The 25,379-nt window shown below is 39.1% G+C and overlaps 1 protein-coding gene across 6 annotated transcripts in view; it reads left to right on the forward strand.

Moving 5' to 3' along the window:
* Positions 1–25,379, forward strand: part of SPATS2L (spermatogenesis associated serine rich 2 like) — a 178,365-nt gene that overhangs the window by 100,724 nt on the left and 52,262 nt on the right. For all 6 annotated transcript variants that reach the window (XM_030916328.1, XM_010373603.2, XM_010373613.2 and 3 more), the window contains 3 exons: positions 4,872–4,980; positions 8,912–8,961; positions 11,745–11,991. In XM_030916328.1, coding sequence (XP_030772188.1) covers positions 4,872–4,980; positions 8,912–8,961; positions 11,745–11,991 — 406 coding nt within the window. The remainder of the gene's footprint in view (positions 1–4,871; positions 4,981–8,911; positions 8,962–11,744; positions 11,992–25,379) is intronic.

Below are 25,379 nucleotides of genomic sequence, written 5' to 3' on the forward strand. Positions count from 1 at the left end.
ATCAAGTGAGACCTGCCCACTGTTATCATGGGTGGTAGATGCAGAGTGCTGGGATGGTCTACACACACACCAATGGAGTCTTCTTTTGACTCCGAGCAGCTGCCTGGTGTAGCTACAAGTTGGCGTTCTCTCACTCCACATATATGTATTAAATGCCTACTACATGCATCATATTAGTTGCTTGTGAGTGGGCATGGTGATTATCCAAAAATGGCCAAGATGAGGATTCTGCCCTCACGTTGCCTGCCATCTGGGAGACACGACACACACACAAATACTGGAGCTATAAAGGAAAGGGGCTAAGACACTTGCTGACCAGGGGCTACAGGAGTTGAGGCAAAGATGACCTCTGGCAGGGAGCATGGAGAAGGATTTCATGGAACACATGGCATTTCACCTGGAATGTACAATTCAGACACATCTTTAAAAAACCCAGCCTGGGGGTGGGGGCTCCCAACTGGGCATGGGGAGCTTGTCTGTGAAGGGGTAAAGTTGGGCATTTAGAAAGCAAGTTGGAGCCCAATTGTTGCTGGCCTTGAATGCCAGGTTGCAGGTAATGAACTTTATTCTTAAGTTCTTAAGGAAGAGGGTAAAATGGTCATGAATATACTCCAGGAAGAGCAGCTGCCTGGGACTGAATTGCAGGGGAGAGACTGGAAGCAGAGAGAGCAGTTATTTTATGTTTATTTGATAATACCGGGTCTTTGCTGATCACACAACTGTGTGGGTGGATTGAAAACTTTGGGCAGAGCCACTTTTGAAACTCACACGTAGTTTTAGTGACTCATCAGGAAGCCAAGAAGAATTTCTAAGGGTCATCACAGCCAGGCTCAAAAGATGCACAGTATGAATGAGGAAATCCATTAACAGCTCCTAACCAGACATCTCAGGTACTGAGAAGATAAGTTAGTTTGGGAAACTGAAACCAAACAACGTCCAAGAAAGTCACACTGCCTCACTGCCCAGTTAGTGCAGGCAAAAGGCCAGCAGGGCGGGCCTGAGGCTCAATGGGGCAGAGCCTGCAGAGTCAGATAGGGAAGCCCCAGAGAGAGGAAGGATCATGACTAAAACCCTCAAGAGGTGGCATCAAAACATCATGCTGTTTCTAGATAGCACACTGACTTTGCCAAACCAGGGTGAAATTAGCAGAAGCAAAATAGGGGAACATAATTTTGGGAAGGTAAAACAGTTGCTAAATGAACCACTAACTAGCCATCTTGACTGTCATCCAACAGCGGCCACCTGGTGAGACCACTTTGTTTATGGCATGAGAGCCCTTTAGGGGTGCAGCCAAGTGCAGCTTCAAACAGTGGCTTAGGTGTTAGCCTGGGCTGTGACAATGAAGTAAAAGGCTGTGTGTGTGAAGCTGCGCCAAAAACAGCCTCTGCAAAACAGCCGCTGCGGGCGTGAATTTTATGAGTTCTCCGTATGCAAACTACCATTAGTCACGCATTATTGATTGCTCCATTCCTCCAGGAGCATCCGTCTTCGGAAGCTTGGTTTCCAACTGCAAAGGCAAGCCTTTCAGTACAGGCTCACCATAACTCTTCCTTGGTCATCATGCCTTATATTTAAAGCTCTTTATAATGACGGCTTTTTTTTTTAGATTAAAATGCTTAAACCCTTTTTGATACCACTGAATTATGAGTAGTGACACAGTGAGGTTCCTTTATTTTTATGTGCATATGTGAGTTCACACAATTTCTCCATCTTTCTCGAAGACATTTCCATAGGAAAATAAACATAGTGAATTTATAAACAACAGGCTGAGAAACAATGCTGCTCTCTCCACATTAGCCAAGTCAAGTGATTAAAGCAGAAACAGAGGTTGGCCCAGAAATTTACTAGAATTCAACATTGCTATGTGATATCCAAGTATAAGCAGAAACTATTTTTTTCCCCCTTTTTTCTGTAAAACTTGGAATACCTGTCCTAATTAAATATATTCCTCCAGGAATTGCATCTGATATTCAGTTAGATTTGATACCAGAACTCAGTTATTGACAGTTTTCTAAGGATACAGTCAGTGCTAGGATATACAAAATGAAAGGATAGAAAATGTTTTCTGTGCACATCTTATCATGTATTTTTTTCTTTTAAAGGAGGATAGGCAAGAGTAGTATAAACATCTAAAAAGGAAGTATCTCTACAAGTAGTGGTTTATTTTGTGTTTTGCCTTAACATAATACAACATTGTATTTTGCAGGGGAGAGACTGGAGGCAAATAAAGCCATTTTTGTTTGTTTTTTTTTTTTTTTTTTGAGACGGAGTCTCGCTCTGTCACCCAGGCTGGAGTGCTGTGGCCGGATCTCAGCTCACTGCAAGCTCCGCCTCCCGGGTTCACGCCATTCTCCTGCCTCAGCCTCCCGAGTAGCTGGGACTACAGGCGCCGCCACCTCGCCCGGCTAGTTTTTTGTAGATTTTTTTAGTAGAGACGGGGTTTCACCATGTTAGCCAGGATGGTCTCGATCTCCTGACCTCGTGATCCGCCCGTCTCGGCCTCCCAAAGTGCTGGGATTACAGGCTTGAGCCACCGCGCCCGGCCATAAAGCCATTTTTTTATGTTTATTCCATAATTCTAGGTTTTTGCAGTTCACACAGCTGTGTAGGTGTATTGAAAACCTTTGTCTAATATAACTATAATGTAGTTAATATAATTACTATTGTATTTATTATATTATGTAGATGTGCCTGATGTGGTAATAATGATGGTGAGTATTAAGAAATTTTATGTAATATGAACTAAGCCATAGTGGCTTGAAATAAATGCTAGATTTTACTTAAAAGAGCTATATTGGAAGGGTAACGTAATCTTTAGGTATAATTCCAGTGCACTGGTAACAATGCGGCAAATATTATGTATTGTTGGACACATTCTGTTAATGATCTTCCTGGGCTGGATGGAGGGATTTTTTGTGGTTTTTTCCTCCCCATCTTGGCCTTGCTCAAAAAAAAAGCAAAAACAAAAAAAGCTCAACAAAAGGATAGTTGAGGGATGCTCACAAGATCAGAATCCTTTGCACAGCCTTGTAGGCCCTGTACGATCTGGTCCCTGCCCAGTTCTGATTTCCTCTTGTGCTCTAGAAGCCTACCCTCTGCCTCCCTCCCCAATCACGTCCAGCTCCTCCCTCCTCATCCATGCCTCGCTCCTCACTCATGCTGTTCCCTATGCTCAAAATGCTTTTCCCCTTCCCCTCCCACCCATCTCTTCTCATTCATCCTCCATCCAGGTCTCAGTGGATAAAGTCATGTAAGTCAAGTCTCCCTGTCATATGATTTTATACCACTTAAATTGAATTTATAGGCATATATTTATGCAGTTATTTGGTCAATATGTAAATCCTCCTCTAGTCTCTTAAGTTCCAGGAAGTTCGATGGCTTGTCACATAGTAGGTGTTCAAAAAACACTCACAGAATTGGATTTTTAAAGAAGACACAGAGAATAAGTGAGAAAGAACTTAGATTTGAAGACGTTCATTTTTTTTAATGGATGCTAGGAAAACTAAGAACAATGAAATGTGAGAATAGAAAACGATCTATTGATTGTTTTGATCTATTGATTGTATGAGTCACACACATACAAATATATAAATATATATATATACACAAAATATTAGAGTCCTCAGTAAAACTCAAATATTTAGCACTTATAAAATGTCAAGATTCAAAACCAGCTTTCTAATCTATAGTGTCAGCACCTTTACAAGTCATATACCCACCTATGCTTGTGCTGGGTGGGTACATGACAGTAGCTTGTGCTGTTATCTCATTACAACCTAAATACTCTTACATGCAGATCTGTATGGAATAGGTGATCTGTTTTCTAACATAATCAGGAAATAGGCTCTCCTGTTCAATGAAATGTTCTGGTCAATAGCATCACATTACACATACCATACCCATTTAATCCATATTCTGTGAATCCAATTATACTAAACTGCATTTAACTCTGAAACCCACTGGTCATAATTTAACTGCTGATGAAAACATTCGAAGACCGTACAGTGCTTTAATGATCACTTACCTTTGCACCATGCAGTACTCTAGTATTTGTCAGTAGCAGCTGCAGTAATCCCTGTGATAGAAAATTGGGTGAACCAGGTTTTACTAAAATCAATAGAACATTCTGTAGTTATTGCAAGTGCTGTGAGATAAAGGTCAATTAATTCTAATAGGCAAGAAGAAAGAATATAAGAATTTGAGAAATGCATATATGTCATTAAACATTGAATATAAACTTTAACCTATTGAAATTCTTAGTGGATATATGTATTTACTTTTACTATTTTCAATGTTTGATTTTCAGAAGTGTGTTCACAAACATTTTTTTGGATTATAAGATTACCATTTCAGAAATACAATGCTCCACATTTTTGTATCTTTAAACATGAATGGAATTTCACAACACACTTCTGTGACCCTCAAGATGACTGTTTCCACTGTGCAGATAGAGAAGCTGAGGCATGAGGCTATTTCTGTACATCTTCTAAAGATACTCCCTGAGCCAGTGGAAAGGAAGCCTGAGACGGAAAAAGACTCTGTGTCCTCACTGAGAACACATCTTGTATGCATCTGTAGTCTTGGGGGAGGGTAGATTGAAAAACCAGAGGTGGCTTTTCACACATGCTCCTACACGCCTACAAGGAGGTCTTTGTAAAAATGTGTACACAAATAAAGTGGGTATCAAGGTGATTACCAGGATGAATTTTCACTGGTCTGGAATGCCTTGAGTATGCTTGATGGCAAGAAGGTAGATTAGTTGGCTTTTCAAGGCCTGTCTAATAGTTATAATTCTATCTAGTGGGCAATTCATAGATGAAAAATATTTAAAGTGTTCACCTTTCTATTTCTTTTTTTTTTTTTCTTTACAGATCTATGCAGTTAGATCAGTTGTTCCCAACAAAAGCAATAATGAAATAGTCCTGGTGCTACAACAGTTTGATTTTAATGTGGATAAAGCCGTGCAAGCCTTTGTGGATGGTAGGTATACCTGTGCCTTGCAGCTGAAGATGTTAGACCTAAATATTCCAGATATTCCATATTTTTTTCCTTAAATGAACTGAGTGTCAATTCATTATGAGTACTTTAGGTCTCATAAAAATGTGTTAGGCTTCACATGATCGTACCACTGCCCTCCAGCCTAGGTGACAGAGTGAGACCCTGTCTCAAAAAAAAAAAAAAAAAAAAAAAGTGGTAGATTTTAAAAACACATAGACACACTCAATAAGAATAGAATTTGGAAGTTCTTTATCTCTCATTTAAGGAAAAACAGACTCTAGATAGTTTTCAAAGGATATTGATTATAGTGCTACTAATTTCCTTGCCTACCAGTCATTCCAATTTGATATTAAATGTGTCCTTGGCCAGCAGTGACTCATGTCGATAGTCCCAGCACTTTGGGAAGCCAAGGTGGGCAGATCACTTGAGGCCAGGAGTTCGAGACCAGCCTGGGAAGCATGGTGAAACCCTGTCTTTATTAAAAAATATATAAAAATTAGCCAGGCTTCATAGTGTATGCCTATAGTCCTACCTAGCTTCTTGGAGGCTGAGGTGGGAGGATGGCTTGAGCCCGGGAGGCAGAGGTTGCAGTAAGCTGAGATTGTACCATTGCGCTCCAGCCTGGACGACAGAGTGCGCCTCTGTCTCAGTAGATAAATAAATAAATAAATGTGTCCTTTATTTGATGTCATTCTTATGAATGGAGGATAATGTATTTTGGTCCTTATCTGGAAAGTCTTCTCACTTCTCCAACCGGCATAATTCTACTTGGCTGTATGACTGGAATTCTTAAACTTGATGCTTATGTAGTCTAAGAGGACTGGTTTATTCTTTAATGTCTTTATTTTATGATTTTTAGATTGCCAAATTAATCAATATCAGTTTATCTTATCTACCTCTAAAATCTTTTTGCTTTATTTTAAAAAATTTGTTATTTAGGTAGTCCATTGCCAGAGATGTTACAAAATCTAAAGTCTCAGGAATATGTTTATCCTATAAATTTACAATGTAATGCTTTGGATTTCCTGTAAATTATGGGGAAATTCTCCCCTCCTAATCAAATTAAACCAGTTCCAGTTTTGAACAAAGATCTCTTACTTGTCCTTAGTTATCATATGTCTTCTGTCCTGGCATTAGTTTCTATTTTGTAAATATGGGCAAGCTACACATAATCTGTCAAATAAGGTCAAGGAAGACCTGCCAGCACATTTCTCAGTTATATCCTATTTACAGTTTGTCAAGGACAGTTTGATTTACTTATTTTCCTAGGAGTAGAATAACCGTCTTGAGTTTCTAAAAGTATAATTGCATTTCAGGGCAAGGTCTTGGAACCAAGCAATATGGTCACATTCTGATATCAGCAGTCAAGGTTTAGGGTCCTAATTGAATTAGCAAATGGTTATCATTCAGTAGACCTAGAAGCAAATCCATGGTGCACAACTTTTCTCACTGTTTTTCCCTGCTTCATATACTAAGAGATATATAATTTTTAGTCACGAGAAGCAAATAGTAGAGAATGCAATATTAATCTAACTTTGCAGCATTAGGTGCAGTTTGTCTGAAAAAATATCTGGAAAGAAGCACATCCTGGATCAGATACATTCTCTTTTCAGATTTTACTTGCCAACATCACCTGCATGGAAAAAAAGCTTTAGGAAAGGAAAAAGGCTATTATCCCCATTCCTTGCTACCCCCACTTGGATTGAGGCCCCCCACATTCCTCATCATGAAAGTTTTTATTGCAGCGTGATCTTGATGAGATGCACAGATGCACAGTAACTGATGGACTGTCATCAAATCTGTTTGTATTTAAACAGAGCACCTTGCTTGTCCTTCTTGAAATTTTCACTTTTTCAATGTTGAGATCTCATTAATAAAACTCTTTGATTGCTGAGAAGCCTCATGAGAAGTCATTTGGGTTGGGAAGCAGTAGGAAAACTTGATTTAAAAATACTGGGTGCCAGGAAGGTGGCTCATGCCTGTAACCCCAGCACTTTGGGAGGTCAAGGAAGAAGGACTGCCAGGAGTTTGAGACCTGGACAACATGGTGAGACACGGTCTCTACAATTTTTTTTAAGTTAGTCTAGAGTGGTGACACATGCCTGTAGTCCCAGCTACTCAGGAGGCTGAGGCAGGAGGATTGGTTGGACCCAGGCTGCAGTGAGCCATATTTACACCACTGCACTCCAGCCCGGGCAACAGTGTGAGACCCTGTCTCAAAAAAAAAAAAAAAAGCCAAACAACTGACAGTCAAAAATAGTTGTTAGGAGTCATTTATGAGGCATACAGAAAGCACTCTGAGTGGCTGAAAAACTCCAAGCCGTTTCAGTATAATTAAAATTTAATAATAACAGTTTCAAAATCCTCTGTAAATATGGCTATTTCTTCTTCAAAATTAGTCCCTAAAGCTCATTGTCCAAATTACAAATAGAATGTATATCAAAACATGACAATTAGAGAACTAATTGAATATGGCAGTTGTGAAAACAGTAAGCAACTCAACACCACCTTCTGATTAAAATGAACAGTATTTAGCATTTTTAAATTTTAGTTTTATTTAGAAAACTGAAGCATAGCTATAAGTAAGAATTGCCCTAATTATTATTAACCAAGACTTACCAAGAAATCTAACGAAAGTGACTTTCTAAATTTCTTCAAAAGGAAAATGCTGTGAAACATTAATTCTCTGGACAAATTAGAGGAAGACCAACCCAGTTAATAAAAAGTCTGAATTATAGCTTACTTTTAGGTGCAGTCTTATTTCAAGTACATGCAACTCAGACAAGTCTAAGAGGGGCATTGAGTTGGAAACTTTAAATAGATAGGAATAATTAGCCTGTCTAAACGTTAGTCAAAGCCATAAGCCTTCTGCTTATCTAACAGTGACAGTAGACTCAATAATTGGGACCCTACTAATTTGAAATTTATTATAAAGACCAGCCTGAAATTTATCTTTGTTTAGCCAACATACTCCTTGTAGAGAGCTATTAGTATATTTAGATTAGAGCTATTAGTATATTTAGAGAATGCTTAAAATCGTTAAAAGAATACACTTAAAAGAGCTACTCTCTTTTAGAAATACTGTGCCTATTTATCTGAAAACAACTGATGTCCTCATTACCAATAACTTGTTATTGAAACTACCTTCAGCACAATTGGAATGAATGAATGAACTTTGTTAGACTATGTGGAAACATGGGTTGCAGCTGGCCAGCGATAAAACATTTTTTTAATGTCTTGTAATTTAATTAGGTATCTTCTCTCAGTCAGTGCAGTTCTACCTACATATGTGAATGGGATGGACAGAACCTGGGGCCCAACTTTTCACTTAATGAACTTTTTTTGGTTTTGAGGTAGAAGTCTTGTAAAGACCGCATCCCATCTCTATCCATGCTAATGCCAGAGAAACTAATATCATTGTAATATGTCTTCCTCATCCCCCTGCGAGATGTGAACATATGAATAGGAACAGAAAAAGAGGAGGAGTGGCCAAACAGAAAGCTGAAATTCACATTGTTAATAATATTCAGAATCCCATATTTGGTTCAGAAGATTATAGGTATTTTTATTCATATATCAAACAGAATAATTTTAATTCTACCTATGGCAACAAAGCTGCTAGAAAATTCTCAAGATACATTTCATTTTCCCTAAGACAATATAATGATAAAAAAGTAAGCTTCATGTAGTAAGTCTTAATATTTTGATAAAACCAAGATCATACAGTGAATTAAATGAAAATCTGGGAAATAAAAAATGAAACTGGCATTTTTATTAAGATAGGATGTATCAAAACAAATGAAAAAGCCAAAAAGAAAAAAAAAAGCTGCTACCAAGATGGAAAGGCAGAGATGAATTTTGTGTGATGTTTTATGATGTGAATATTTGTTGAAGATTCTTTGTCTTTATCTAGGCAGTGCAATTCAAGTTCTAAAAGAATGGAATATGACAGGAAAAAAGAAGGTAAGATTAATATTGATTGTAAATTGGTAACATCTTCAATCAAAACCTTCATGGTTGTTATTTTAACAAGGCTGCCAGTTTTTTGCTTCTTTCAAATATGTTAATATATACACCCAGAAAGCTTCCAAATTCATGACTCTCGTAAATTACCAGATACTCTCACTTGTAATGCCCTTATTTTCTGCTCAGTGTTTTTAACAACCAGGTGTGCTTAAGAAGTCCCAGAGTTGCTCTCTTTTTTAAGTATAAAGGGGAGCCCAGCTGGAGAATTCAAAGGATTCAAAACATTAACTTGCCTGAACGTATCCTGTAGCACAAAGAAAAAAATTAAGGAGTATTTTAAAGATACTTGAAAACCTCTAAATATATTTTCGCATGTTTTTCCACCTGAAAGAAGCTGTCCAAGGCTGCCCTGAGATGCTTTTTTGGCTGAATTCTAAGGTGGATCATTAATAAAAGAAGAAGAAAAGAAAGTTCCTTAGAACCATAATAAGTAAGGGACCTTCTTGAACACTGGTGTACTGCTCTTTGAGAACAAAGGGAAGGGGATTTTACTGTGTCCCATTCAAATTGGTATGCTTTTTTGTCAAGTCACAAAGGGCCTGGGATTTCTGGGAGCTCGTGAGATGCATCTGTGCATACACACTAGCAAAAGTGTGCCGCACCTTTCAAAGTAACTGTTCCACTCATTCCCGCTATGACACAGCAAGGCCTTGTGTTTCGGTTTTCCCAGGATATCGTACGCCAGTCTACCCTTCCCCATGGGGGAAGATCACAGGCCTGCAAAACAGGTTCTGAACAAACAATAACACAGTATTACTTTCATAAAACCTGAAGATTACTGAAATTACAGGAATCATCCTTTCCGTTTTTCTCCTCCTAGTTTCATGTAGAATAGGAAAATTGTGAGTTTTTTTTTTTAACCTTTGTATGCCACCATCTTTGACAATCTCTGCTTAATCTTTAATCATAGCTTCCCAGGCCTCTGTGTGAGATGAACATGATTTGCAAGTGATTGAAAGGCAGTATTTAGACTTACATAGAAAAATTTCGAATGTGTGGTTTGGGTATTAGATTTTTCTGATGTGAAAAAAAGAGCAGATAGCAGCTGCAGATCCAACTCATTACTGAGTCTCCCTCCTGGAGGCTGAAAAGGAAAATGGTCTCCCAGCCAAATAGACGTGAGGCTTGAGAGCCAGAAGCTGCTGTGGGTGTCTTGTGGGAATAAGTGCCACTGGCCTTGCCTTCACCCTGGGACACACACCTCTCACCTAGGAAAGCACTTACTGGGGCATGATTGTGGTTCCAAAGGAAAAGAGAACAGGGAGGAGAATTGAGAAGAGGAAACAGTTTCTTCTTTTGTAAATATGTTGAAGAACGAAGCCAGGCTGATGCTCACCTGGCACTCACTCGTTCAGCAGGTGGGACAGGGTCTTTCTTATGGTTCAGACGTCTGTTCCGATTGGCGGGGCTGGTATCATACTGTTTGTTGAGTACACTGAATATCAACTGGGTACAAAGCAACATCAAGTCAAGCATATAACATAATTAGGAACAACATCTTCTTAATTTTCTTGATATTCTTATGTATTCACCATTAGAACATTTTAAGAGAAATATAGTAAAACTCTGTATTTTAGACTTTTGTGATATCGGGGGGTCTAAACAATTTCAATTGTATAAAATGCAGGGTGGTGTTATTTCAAAGGAAATAAAATGAAGCCTTGTAATGCTATTCAGCTAGCAGTCGAGAGGTCCAGGAGCTATCTCACAGGAAAAGGGGGACTTATATCAGTTTGGCATTACCTTGAAGCTGTTGTCTGCTCCAGCTGAAGTATTCATGGGATGGCAGGGCACAGTGGCTCATGCCTGTAATCTCAGCACTTTGGGAGGCAGAGGCAGGAGAATCACTTGAGCCCAGAAGTTCGAGACCAGCCTGAGCAACATAGGGAGACCCTGTATCTACAAAAAATTTTTTTAAAATAGCTGCATGTGGTGATGCATGCCTGTAGTAACAGCTACTCAGGAGGCTGAGGTGGGAGGATCGCTTACGCCCAGGAGGGTGAAGCTGCAGTGAGCTGTGATTACGCAACTGCATTTCAGCCTGGGCGACAGAGCCAGAGTGAGACCTTGTTAAAATAAATAAATAAATAAATAATCATGGGGATGATTATGGATCCTGTGGCTACCTGGGGCTCGCTAGACAATGACAGCAATTCCAGGAATCTCCTGGTTGACTGGTTTCTATTTCAGAGACCCAACCTGGACTTTAAGGACCTACCTTCTGTGCCCTCATTTTACAAGAAGAAGTTGCCTGCCTTTTCCCTAGTAGTCCTCCCCATACCTCTCCTTCTGCCCAGCAGATGGGAACCTTAGTGGCCTCCTTGCCTCTCCAGCATTCACCACTTTGAGATGAGAGCTAATCCCCGATGGCAGGATAACTGAAATCAAGTTTTTTCAGGATGGTTATCACAAGATTTTACTGTAGAGCCTCAAGTTGCCCAAATAATATGTCAGTTATTTAAGCCATTCCTTGTTGGTTTTTTCTTCCTTTTATTGGAACCTTTTTAATTGTGTTTATGAGGTGAAAGTTTATACAACTTACTATAAGAGAAAAGATACTTAAATTAACTTGGGTTTAATAAAGACGTAAATATTCATCCAGTCTGTAAGAAGAGCCAGGAACCAAAACAGATAACGTAACTTATTTTCATCTCTCAGATTCACCTTATATTTCAAGAGTCTGAGTTGAATATTATGTTCTCATGTGTTTCTCATTCTAGAACAATAAAAGAAAAAGAAGCAAGTCCAAGCAGCATCAAGGCAACAAAGATGCTAAAGACAAGGTGGAGAGGCCCGAGGCAGGGCCCCTGCAGCCACAGCCACCACAGATTCAAAACGGCCCCATGAATGGCTGCGAGAAGGACAGCTCGTCCACGGATTCTGCTAATGAAAAACCAGCCCTTGTCCCTCGTGAGAAAAAGATCTCAATACCTGAGGAACCTTCAAAGGCACTTCGTGTGGTCACAGGTCAGTAATGCTTAAGTAAAATTGCTTAGGAAGAGACAGATATAAAGAGCACAAAGGGAGCTCATTGGGGCTACTGTTGATATTGTTGAAAATGGAAGGTTGTTTTTCTGCAGTGTGTACAATTCAGCCTTCCTGAAGCCAGGATGGGGGGTGAAGGGGAATGTAACAGGGCAGAGAATAAATGCTCAATCTAGCTCTACACAAAGTCAGAGGATTTTCTCTCTCTCTCTTTTTTTTTTTTTTTTTTTTTTTTTTTTTTTGAGTCAGGGTCTTGCTGTGCAAGGCTAGAGTGCAGTGGTGTGGTCATAGCTCACTGCAGCTGCAGCCTTGAACTCCTGGACTCAAGCAATCCTGCCTTGGCATCCCAAAGTGCTGGTATTACAGACATGAGCCACCACACTTAGCCAGTCTTTTTTAATGGAAATTCTAGTTTAAAGAAATATTCTGTATAAACACCTTTGCTAGAATTCACCTGGGGTAGAAGGAATAATTGGTGACAAAAAGAAATGTTTTTAAATGTTTTCTTTTAGAAAGGGCAGATCAAATTATTTTAACTGCTGGTATTTTTTATATGATGTGACAGAACATAATCTTCCAGGGTGTTAGAATCTGGAACATTAATTATTTGTGCTCTAACTATATATTTATTAATCTTCAAAAGGCTACTTCGTAATCACTGTGAATGCACCTGCTACAAATGCAGTCCGGTTTAGGGTAATGAGTGTCAACTCTAATATCATGACTGCTGATGTGGTTTTCCACATGGCCAAAAATTCTCAGTCAAGTTCTAAACATCATAAAGTACCATCTTACTTTAATTTACACAATAGTTGAATCTTGGAAATCCAAGCAAATGTTGGAAATCCATAGTAAAACTGTCTAGACTCACATAATTATATATATATATATATATATATATATATATATTTTTTTTTTTTTTTTTTTTTTTTTAACAATCATGAATGTCCAGGGGAACATAAGAAAGTTCAGGACACAGGATAATTCTTTGTTGTGTAGGATATTCCCAGGATTGCAAGTCATCTAGCATCCTGCCCCCCAACCCCATCCCCAACACACACACACAATCATTTTGCTAATTTTTAAAAATGCCCCCTCAGTTTTTCAGAATGTCTCCTAAAAGGTGGTAGATCCCTTGATGAGAACCACTACACTAGTTGACCCCCAAAGTCCTTCTAGTTATAAAATCCTGAGTTTGTTGAATCAGTGGTGTTTTAAACTCTTGTTATATTCAGAGCACTGTGCTGGATGCCACAGTAGATTCAGAGAAGGATATTATATGGTCTAGGCCCTGATGGAATCACATTCTGATATCTTTGAAGAGAAGGCTGTAGATTCACTGGTGAGTTTAAGGTTTGGGGAAGAGAGGTGCAGTATCCAACTGAGTGATCCTGGGAGATTTCCTGGGAGCATTGGGTATTAAAGGACCAATAGAACTGAGGTGGTAAAAAGGATTTGGAGGGTTAGAGAGAAGTAAGGAGAACTTTACTGAGTGCCCTCAGGTATTGCACCTGCTGTATATGACACACTGCTATCCTCTGACAAACCAAATATGAATAAGACCCATCCATGCCTAAGAAAAGTTCAGTCTACCAGAAGAGATGGAGGTGCAAACAGAAAAGCAAATGGTGACATGTACCAAATCAGGGTGGCAGTGAGAAGGCGTTAAATAACTGGCACACTCTATAATACGCTAGTAATTTCTTAAATTGCTCACAAAGCATGAATTTTCTTCCAGAAACACATTTCCTAACAACTCCACCAATAGTGCTGAAACTCATATAATCCTTATTTACTTCATGATGGTTTCCTAAAACCAAACAATGACAACAACAAAATAACCTATTTCATTTTGAATCTGAATTCTCCAGGAATTTTTCAATTCAATTTTCACTGTGCCTACAATTTTAAGACTGTTTTGATTTATAGTCAGAGCAAGAGAAAGAAATTAAATAATCGAGTGGCAGATTCCCAACTTTACTTGTTATTGCTTTCACATGAATTACTTTCAAAATCTAATTACTCAAGTTGCCATTTTGATATCAATCATAGAATAAAAGCTTAGCATGTATATATTTTCATTTACTTATAATTTATGCCTTCTTTGTAAAACAATGTCAGTAATTCTATCAAGTATATGACATTAAGGTAAATGCAATTTAGAAGTGTCTCCTTCCCAGTGGACAGCTTCCTTGAAAGTTAAGTACCCCCCAGGGGAGTGGGTACAAGGGGGCTTTTGGAAACCCTAACATGAAACTTTCTGTGAAGAATTCTTTCTTGCACAGTGATCCCATTCTCCCTTCTGTTTTTTAAGTATAGCATGAAGGCATTCAGATGTGTTAGTATTATTTGTTAATACAGTCACTGATTCATTACAAATGCCTGTGCAACAAATTTTTCTGTTAAAGAATAAATGAGCCAGGCATGATGACTCACGCTTGTCATCCCAGCACTTTGGAAGGCTGAGGCGGGAGGATTGTTTGAGCCCAGGAGTCCAAGACCAGCCTGGGCAACAGGGCAAAACCCCCTCTCTATAAATAATACAAAAATTAGCTGGGCCTGGTGGTGCATGCCTGTACTTCCAGCTACCTGGGAGGCTTAGGTGGGAGAATCACCTGAGCCCGGGAGGTTGAGGCTGCAGTGAACTGTGATCGTGCCACTGCACACCAGCCTGGACAGCAGAGTGAGACCCCTCAAAAAAAAAAAAAAGAAGAAGAAATGATGGTAATGGAAGGTTAGTAGATGTTCTTCCAAAAGGAAGCAAATTCTCCTTCTTGGCCCTTAACTTCATTAGCAGCCCACCTGCTATGATTGTAAATTTTGAAATGAGTTTTTAGCTATAGTAATCTGCCCTTATCCTTGGAAGATAGGTTCCAGGACCCCCAGTGGATGCCTGAAATCATGTGTACTGTTTTTTTCCTGTACTATACTATACTGTGCTACAATTTAATTTATAAATTAGGCACAGTAAGAGATTAAAAATAACCAATAATAAATAGAACAATTATAGCAATATACTGGTCTCTTTCTTGCTCACTCTCTGTCTCTCTCTCTCAAAATATCTTATTGCACTATAAACATCCTTATTGTGATGATGTGAGATGATAAAATGCCTGCATGATGAGATGCGATGACACCCAATCTGATCACCAAGACAGTCACTAGAGTGATGAGTGGGCAGGTATCGTGTATGGCATGGATACTCTGGATGAAGGCATGATCATATCCTGGGCAGGACAGAGTGAGATGGCACAAGATTTCATCACACTACTCAGAACAGTATGAAACTGAAAACTTAATGAGTTGTTTATTTCTGGAATTTTCTGTTTGCTATGTTTGGACCGCAGTTCACCATGGGTTACTGAAACCATGAATAAGGCAGGACTATTGTAGTTAGATTTTCCTGCCTTCAAATTATGAAGTTTCATCAGAAAGTTGATGCCAAAACTATCTAATGGCTTTAATATATTTGCTCAATCTATTGGCAATCGCAAGAGCTCTAACTCATCTGCAGATGAGTGTTAGGCTGTAGACACTCTGCACCCCATTTTGAGTAGAATGTTGGAACTAGAAAGGATGAGAGTGAAACTTTAATCCTGGCTCCCCACTTTATAACTGAAGAAACCAAGGCTCCTGGGTTGAGAAGCTGAGAGGATAACCCTTTTGAACTCTCTGTAGTTTGCAAAAGGCTGACTCAAATCCATGCAATTTTATCATGTAGTAGAGAGTTACTGCTAAAACCATGGGTTCCCTAACTCCTAAAAAAAGTGTGTAATTGAAAAATTAGAAAAAAGTCACAATAACAAAGCCACATAATGATATTCTGTGCTTGAGTGAGTTCACAGCATAAGCCTAAAAGAAATCTCCAGGCTACTATAGTGGAGCGTTTATCAAGCCCTCCAATAATGGAACTAGCTCAACAAAGCCTGCCCAGAGTGCCCCACTGGGCAGGAGGCTGTGAACATGTGGGATGTGTGTTTTATCTTTTTATAACACCTTGACATTCAGGATCCCTCTTTTTAAAAGTCATAAACAGAGTCACTTTTTGGTAGGGGAAAGTTAGCTTTAAGATATATGCAGGTGGCTCAGGGGTGTTAGTGTGACTTCCTACGTGAAAAATCACCACCAAAAGCATCATCATTTCAGGTTGTAAATATAGCACTGTCAAGTGGGACAATGCTGTGTGTCAGCAGATAGCTTAGAAGTTTAGGAGTATGTTTTAAGCCTGAGAGTAGTTTTTTTCTGCATCTCAGAATTCTTAATAACAGCTCAAATTGGATCTTTTATATAATCCAATCAAAATCACCCTGGGCTCAAATACAAAATCAGGCAAAGAGTAGATCAAGATTTATTTTTGCCGAGCAGGCGCAGTGGCTCCCACCTGTAATCCCAGCACTTTCAGAGGCTGAGGTGGGAAGATTACTTGAGGCCAGGAGTTTGAGACCAGCCTGGACAACATAGCGAGCTCTTATCTCTTTAAAAAAAAAGAAAAATTAGCTTGGGACGGTGGTTCATACCTGTAGTCCCAGCTGCTTGGGAGGTTGAGATGGGAAAATCCTTTGAGCCCAGGAGTTTGAGGCTGCAGTGAGCTGTGATTGCGCCACTACACTCTAACCTGGGGTACAGGGCAAATCCCTATCTCAAAAACAAAAACAAACAAACAAAAATTATTTTACTAAAAGTAGTGCCATGGTGTATATGTGCCATAAAAAAGGATGAGTTTGCGTCCTTTGTAGGGACATGGATGCAGCTGGAAACCATCATTCTTAGCAAACTATCACAAGAAGAGAAAACCAAACACCGCATGTTCTCACTCATAGGTGGGAACTGAACAATGAGATCACTTGGACTCGGGAAGGGGAACATCACACACTGGGGTCTATCATGGGGAGGGGGGAGGGGGGAGGGGGGAGGAGGGAGGGATTGCATTGGGGAGTTATACATGATATAAATGATGAATTGATGGGTGCTGACGAGTTGATGGGTGCAGCACACCAACATGGCATAAGTATACATATGTAACAAACCTGCACGTTATGCACATGTACCCTAGAACTTAAAGTATAATAAAAAAAAAAAAAAGGTTAAAAAAAAAAAAAAAAAAAAAAAAAAAAAAAAAATTACTTAAAAAAAAAAAAAAAAAAAAAAAAGTAGTGCCAAGGATAATACTTTTTTCTAAGACCCTATCTAAATGTCTAAAGCACATTTTGACCTTAGGGTCTAATTTTCCCAAATGTTCCTCCTGCCCTATGTTTCCTGAGGCTCATAAGCTAAAATGTATAGCATTTACTTGTCTCCACTTAGGCTAGAATAGGAATTCAGATTCCTCTCTTGTCTTTATCCCACTGGACGTAATTCCCATTGAATAGGAAAGGAGCAGGACTGTGGACCATCAGCAGCATCCCAGAGATAAACTCTGGGGCAGGGCTTTCCCTCTCTTGAGCTCTTCTTGCTGACCCAGCAGCCATCCTTTATGTTGCCTCCTCGTGTAAAGCATCCTGGGAAGCCAAGTCTTCAGTCCCTGTTCCTTGGAACAGAAGGCTCCATGCCGTGGTTGCTGACCTTCACGAACTGGACCGTACAGCCTGCCCTGTACCACAGAGCAGGAACAACCCTGTCGTCGTTACCTTTGCAATGCAGCTTCTGTGCTTGGGAGCAGCATCTGCACAGAGCTGGTTTCTCATCCTCAAGTGAACTGAACCAAATGTGAGAGAAAGGGTCCTGTGCCTTTAGAATGTTAGTCGCTCCCCCCAATTTGTGCTTCCTGTAACAAACAACAAAAACAACCCACCACCATTTCACACTATTGTTGTGGTAGGTGGTTCCCCACAGGTTGTTCAAGCAGATTTTTTTATGTTGCTGTTGGTCCTGGCCTCAAGATTACCTCCCCTGCTTCTCTAAGCCCTATATTGGACAGAGGATTAGCAAAGATCAACAAAAAGAAAGCAGCCAGCTTAGAACTTTAATAGTAAAAGTCAAATGTGTATATTCTAGGATTTCAGCAGTGCCAGCTCTCAAATGGAAGCAATATAATATCACAGCTAAGAACCAGGGCTTTAGCGTTGGACATGTTTGGTTTCAAATCTTGGCCTCATCACTTATGAGGTGTGTGACCCTGGACAGGTTAACCACTCTTCATCTCACTTTCCTCATCTGCAAAATAAAGAACATTCCTCCACTTTACAATATTGTGGTGAGCAGTAAATGAGATATATAAAGTGATGAGCTCAGCATCTGGAACAGGGTAAACCTTTCCTCTTATCATTCATTTATCCATTGAGTAAATATTTTTAAGCATCCAACATGTGTCAGGAACTCTACAGGAAGTGGACAAGACAACAAAGGTTTTGCTCTTGCAGAGTTGACGTTCTTTGGGGTGGGGGGATGGGGAGAAGAGATAGATAATAAACCAGAATACAACTAAGTTACCAACATAATTCTAGACTGTAATAAACGTTATAAAGGCAGCATGTAGAAGGGCAGCTGGGGAGTGCATGTGTGCGGCAATTCCATAGAAGGTCTTGCTGTGACGTGTCTGGAGATATTGAAGCTAAGATCCCAATGCTTCAATTCAGGCTGTCTCATGCCAACTTACAATGGTCTGAACAGCCAGTGTTTCATTTAAATTTTTGTTAAGTACCTTAGCTGATGCCCTTGTTGGATTATAGCCATAGGTTTTAACTTTTTTTTTTTTTTTTTTTTTTTTTTTGAGATGGAGTCTCACTCTGTCACCCAGGCTGGGGTGCAGTGGCACGATCTCAGCTCACTGCAATCTCTGCCTCCCGGGTTGAAGCGATTCTTCTGCCTCAGCCTCCTTGGTAGCTGGGACTACAGGCACATGCCACCACACCTAGCTAATTTTTTGTATTTTCAGTAGAGACAGGGTTTCACCATGTTAGCCAGGATGGTCTCCATCTCCTGACCTCGTGATCCACCCACCTTGGCCTTTACTATTTTTTTTTAATTAAAGATCTAATACTGTATTAACATATATATAGCTGATGTTAAGTACTATCATATGAACATGGATTTCTGAAGTTTATATTTTGGTCAGGCACAGTGGCTCATGCCTGTAATCCCAGCACTTTGGGAGGCCAAGGCAGGAGGATCATTTGAGCCCAGGAGTTCAAGACCAGACTGGGCAACATCGTGAGAATTGGTTCTAAAAACAACTTAAAAATTATCAGGGCGTGGTGGTCCATGCCTATGCTCCCAGCTACTTGCAGGGCTGAGGTGAGAGGATCACTTGAGCCCAAGAGGTCAAGGCTGCAGTAAGCCATGATCACACCACCGTACCTCAGCCTGCGCAACAAAGCAAGACCCTGCCTCAAAAAATAAAAAATAAAAATAAAGTTTATATTTTAAAGCACATAATTACTGTTGTCATTCATCTTTAATTATTGTTTTAGCATTCAAATACTTGGTATTAATTCCCATTTATAGTTGTGTTATTCAGTCTCAACCTCAGCTTCAAGTAACTTGGTATCTTAAATAGCATTTGCAGTGACTTAGAGCCCTTCCTTTCTTTATGTATGATAAAGCAGAAAGAGACAGAGATAGACACAGGATGTAGTGATATGAGGGCACAGGAAACATAAAATCCCTCAGGTATTTTTCAGTCACCTGGGCAGAGTGAAACCAAAGCCCGCTCTCTTCTCTTTCTCATTCAAAAGCATTTTTGCTGCAACCGTACAGCAGAAACACAAAACTACTCATCTCTGAATAGCTGATACCTTTATAACTTCCCACCTCTCCTTGTTATGGTGATTTCAGTTACAAATGGACCTAATTAAATGGAATGTACCACTTACAAAGATCAAAAGGCTTTCAAAAAAATTTTTAAAGATTTTTGAACAAAGATTTAACTGTTTCTATTAAAATGCAATAAGATGGAAACTCCATTTCCTCTGATGTGATTATTATGCATTGTATACCTATATCAAAATATCTCAAGCACCTCATAAATACATAAACCTACTATGTACCCACAAAAATTAAAAATTAAGAAAAGTTTTTTTAATGCAATAAGAATTAAACCTGTTTTGCAGAGAAATAAGACAGTGGAAAAAATCAAGTTAACCGGCCTACCTTGTGTCATTGACAAATTAGTCCATTGACTTTATTACCTTTTCATATGTATGTATATATTATTATATATAATAATATACATATATATTAAACCTATTAAAGTATTAATGACATATGAGATCTTGTAAAGACAGTGAATGTAAATAAAACTAAATATGTTATTCCAGTCAAAAAGTTACCACCTTTATGCCCTCTGAGCTGATCAAGCTTCATAGGATTTGAATGAAATAATAAAGTCTGTCTGTATTTGATAAAGACATTATGAGAAGGCAGAACTGACATTGTGTCTGCTGCACAAACCTGTCTATTTTGGTCTCTGTTCCAAAGTTATTGTTTCCTCAAATTTTTGTTAATTACCCTGTCATATAAAGATAGAAGAATGATGAAACTTGCAAATCACAGTATATAATAATTATGGGAGAATGGTTTTCTTAGCCTGGGCAACATGGCAAACCCCATCTCTTAAAAAAATACAAAAATTAGCTGAGCATGTTAGCAAATGCCTATAGTCCCAGCTGCTAGGGAGGCTAAGGTGGGAGGATCACTTGAGCTGGGGGTCGAGGCTACAGTGAATCATGATCACACCACAGCACTCCAGCCTGGGTGACAGAGCAGCAAGACTGTGTCTCAAAAAAAAAAAAAAAAAAAAAAAAAAAAAGGCGTTTTCTTGAGGCTTCATCACTAGACCATTATTCTGTAACATATTCAGAGAGTTACCTTTACTCCCTGTCTCCACTCTTCACCTCCCTCTCACTCATCACCTCACTGTTATGGTTTTCAGCCCCATCTCTCCAAATAAACTGCTCTAGGTAAGCTGTTTTAGGTAAGTTTAGCGATGGCCTCCATGTTATTGAATCTAGCCATTGTTTTTTCATCTTTATTTTTTCCTTTTAGCAGTATTCAGCATTGTTGACCACTCTGTTCTTAACAACTCTATCCTTTCCCTGTGGTTTCTATGACATGACACTCTCCTGATTGTGTCCCTCTGTCTTTACTGCTTCCTCTCTGTTCCCTTTGGAGGCCATTCTTCTTTACCTGGCTATTAAATTGCTGAAGCTCCCTGGGCTTGTTTGATCTCAGGTCCTTCATCATATAAAGCTACACACTCTCCTTAGATTATTTCAGCCATACTCTAGCTTTAATTATGTAAGATGCCTCACAAACTCATCTTCCTAGTTCCGGCTACACTGAACTCCAGACTCTTCTTTTGCTTTTTCACTTTGATATTTCAAAGCACTTCAACAACATGCTCAAAACAAACTCATCATCTCCCTTCCCAGTCGTGGCTCTCTTTTAGTGTTCCTGATCCTAATGCACCATCTATCCAATTGTGCAAAGTAGAAATCTAGTCATCAGTCATGACATCTCCCTCTTTCTCACTCCCCATTTCCAGTCTATCCCCATTTCCTGTTGGTTTTCATTTCCATGTATTTCTAGAATTCATTCATTGCTCAGTCTCTTCCCCTGCCTTCCCACCAAAACTACCATCCTCACTTGCCTGCACTGCAGCAATAGTCCACTCATTAATCTCCTAGCACTTACCCTTGTTCCTTTGTAAATCATTCTCTATCCTGTAATCTTTTCAAAACACAAATCTGATGACCTCTTACGATAAAGACAGGAAGACTTACCCTGTCCTGCAAGTCCAACATAGTCTGGCCCCTGTGTCCCACTCCACCCTCCTTGCATGGCACATTCCTTCTTTCTCTCTCTCTACCTTAGCCATGCTGGTCTCTGTTCGGGACCTCATAGATCTCTGTTTGGGCCCTCATATTGGCCATGTGTATCAGTCAAGATCAAGTCAGGAGGTAGGAACCATGCTGGTTATTTGAATAGGAGAAATGTAATGTAAAACATTGTTAATTAAAACAGTAGGAGGTTACTAACTACTGGAAGGGATAAATGAGGACCATAAGGTGTCCACATTTAGCATGAGAGCAATTACTCTATCTATACTGAAGAAAATCAGACAATAAAGGAACTAAGGACTAGGGGAGGCCCCCAAGCCAAGACTGAGATTCTGATCTGATTAAAGAAGGTGTATGGCTACCAGAGGAATGTGCAGCCTTGTGGTGGTGAAAAAACTTGTCAAAGGACATTGACTGAGTTCTTCTGTTAAGAGGCTGCCATTGCTAGAGGGTGTAGATGGATTGCAGCTGCTCAAAGCCACTGATGGTGACAGGAGATGGGGAAAGGAACATGGCATGAGGATGTAGGTTGGAGCTCCTCTGCTTGGCTGCTGGATTCCTGTGAATAATAATAATTAATAATAATAGAGGTCCAGAACCCCGAAGAGAGGTATACTCCTGTTCTTATAGCCTTGCAGGGTCACTTTATTGCCATCTGCTGACATCAAAGTTAACATTCTACTAGCTGGCAAAAGAGAATTGCTTACAGGGTCCAGCTCCAGCATCACAAAGTAGGGCAAGAAGAGTAGATCTGGAGCCAAGAGACACTATAACTTGATAACTGGTACACAATGCTTTCTCCCCTACAAATGTAGTCACTGCTTGGAATACAATTTCCCACCCTTTTCAACTAATTATTTCATGTGATTTCAGATGAGATCATTCAGATCTCAGCTTAGGTGTTACTTCCTTGGGGAATTCTTTCTTGCTATCCCCAGGTCAAATATGCCAGTTACAGATTTCAGAACACTATATGCTTTTCTTTCCTAACACCACAGTTGCAATTTTTCATTTGTTTGTATGGTGGTTTGATTTATACATCTTTCTATTAAACTGCAAGTTCTGTGAAGACAGAGACCACATCTGTCTTTCATTACCATTGTATTTCTGGGACCTGGAACAAAGATGAGCATTCACACAATCCTTTCTCATGATCGCTATTGAATTATTAATAATAAAATACATGGAGAAGTATAGGTTAATTAAATTTTTGTAAGTTGCTGTGTTGCTTTTTAAAGATAGTTAAATTTTTGTAAGTTGCTATGTTGCTTTTTAAAGATAATCATGGATTTTGTGTTTATGGGTTTAAAAAGACTTTATACTAATTGAGGAAATTTGAAAATTCAGTAAGATTTGAGGGGAAGAAAAGGAAACAATCCTACCTCCCAGGAACAACCATTGTTAAATTTTATTTCAGAATGTTTTAAATGCACAGATATGTAGATTTTTTTAAAAAATGATACTAAATGGCCTGTGAACCTTTGTATTTTGGTTTTTACTTAACATGAGATTATCAACGTTACTTCATATCATTAAATGTTATTTAAAAACATGATTTAAATATCTGCATTGTATTTTTATGAATGTGCCATATTTCTTTTAATTGTTCCCAAACTGTTGTCCATGTGAATTGTTCCTTTTTTTTTTTTTTTTGAGACAGAGTCTCACTCTATCACCCAGGCTGGAGTGCAGTGACGTGATCTCAGCTCACTGCAACCTCTGCCTCCCAGGTTCAAGTGATTCTCATGCCTCAGCTTCCCAAGTAGCTAGGATTACAGGCGCCTGCCACCACTTCCAGCCAATTTTTGTATTTTTAGTGGAGATGGAGTTTCACCATTTTGGCCAGGCTGGTTTCAAACTCCTGACCTCAGGTGATCTGCCCGCCTTGGCCTCCCAAAATGCTGGGATTACAGGCATGAGCCATCACACCCGGCCTCCATTGTTTGATTTTATAAACAATATTATAGTGAACATCTCTTGTATATAGATTTGTGTGAACAACCATGATTATTTCCTTAGCATATATTCTTAGAAGTAGAATTACTGGGTTCAAAGAGTATGAATAGTTTTAAAGTTATTAGTATATTACTGTCCAGAAAGTTTGTAGTGATCTCATTGTTTTTACTTTTAAAACTGATTGGTAGGGGGATGGAACTTTTTAAGAAGTTTATTTTCCATTTATATTTCTTCTTATGTAAATATTTAAGAACACAAAGATCAATTACCAAAGAACTACCAATTGTATTATCAGGTATCAAGTGTCATAAAACACCATCACATTCACATAAGTACTTTTTAAAGAATGGTAGCATGCTTGAAGTAACATAGACATTAGCAATTTTAGACATAATTTTACAACAACAAAGTTATGCTTGGTTTCTTTATCAATTTTTTCCAAATAGAACTACTTTAAAATACTTACTCAAGATCAGATGATGTGCTTTGTTGCAATTACCTGTGTATAGGAGACAATGAAACCATCTTAACTCAAAGGGTTAAAATAATTATTTTAGAACTATTCTATGTTTAATACATTCCTTTCAGTTAGGTTTGAATTCTTTTTTTTGTTTTTGAGACGGAGTCTCAGGTTCATGCCATTCTCCTGCCTCAGCCTCCTGAGTAGCGGGGACTACAGGCGCCCGCCACCACACCCGGCTAGTTTTTTTGTATTTTTTTAGTAGAGACGGGGTTTCACCGTGTTCGCCAGGATGGTCTCGATCTCCTGACCTCATGGTCCACCCACCTCGGCCTCCCAAAGTGCTGGGATTACAGGCGTGAGCCACCATGCCCGGCCAGGTTTGAATTCTTAAAGTTAGATTTGAATTCTTTCTTCAGTCTACTTATAAGTACATCAAGCTTTCACTAAAAAGTAAAAACTACAGAGAAAAAAATATATATTTTCAGAAACTTTCAAATTTGAATACATACATGGTGTACATACATAATGAAAACTTTTGAATCCAAGTTTATATATTTCCCCCAAGAGGAGGGTTTGTTTTCTTTGGCACTGCTAACAAAAACAACCAGCACAGTTCATTTATTGTATAAAATAAATCAAATTAAGGACAAGTAAAGTGTATAAGTTGATACTAAGATTTAGTAACCAGTAAGTTGATAGTTTTCACTGCTGGCAAGAGTTAAATGTGAGAACAATTGCAGGCACTGCAGCTGAGAGTAAATGGTACAACCTGACTGAAAAATAATTTGATAAAGCATATCAAGAACAAGAGAAAGAAAGGTATGAATTTGTGTTGTCTTCATAACAAATTCCCTAAATTGTAGTAAATAAATTTTTAAATGTAGAAATCCACATTACTGAAGAAAATGAAAAAAGGGTATCCGTTTCTACAAGAAGGGAAGTAGATGGAAGGGGCTTTATTGATGAATCAGATGCTGCAGCATACAATACAGAGGGAGGAGCTTTGGTGGGGAGGAAGATGATTGCCCTGCAGAAACTGGGGGAGCCCTGGGTTCAGAGTCAGCACATGGGATGGAAGGCACACTCAAGAAGAGGAGTATAAAACAGAGGAATTAAATGAAAGTATTTTAAGGAACAGCCCACTATCCCCTTACCATCTGTTCCATCCCCCAACT

Source organism: Rhinopithecus roxellana, chromosome 14 (genome assembly GCF_007565055.1).
Source record: "Rhinopithecus roxellana isolate Shanxi Qingling chromosome 14, ASM756505v1, whole genome shotgun sequence".
Lineage (NCBI taxonomy): Eukaryota > Metazoa > Chordata > Mammalia > Primates > Cercopithecidae > Rhinopithecus > Rhinopithecus roxellana.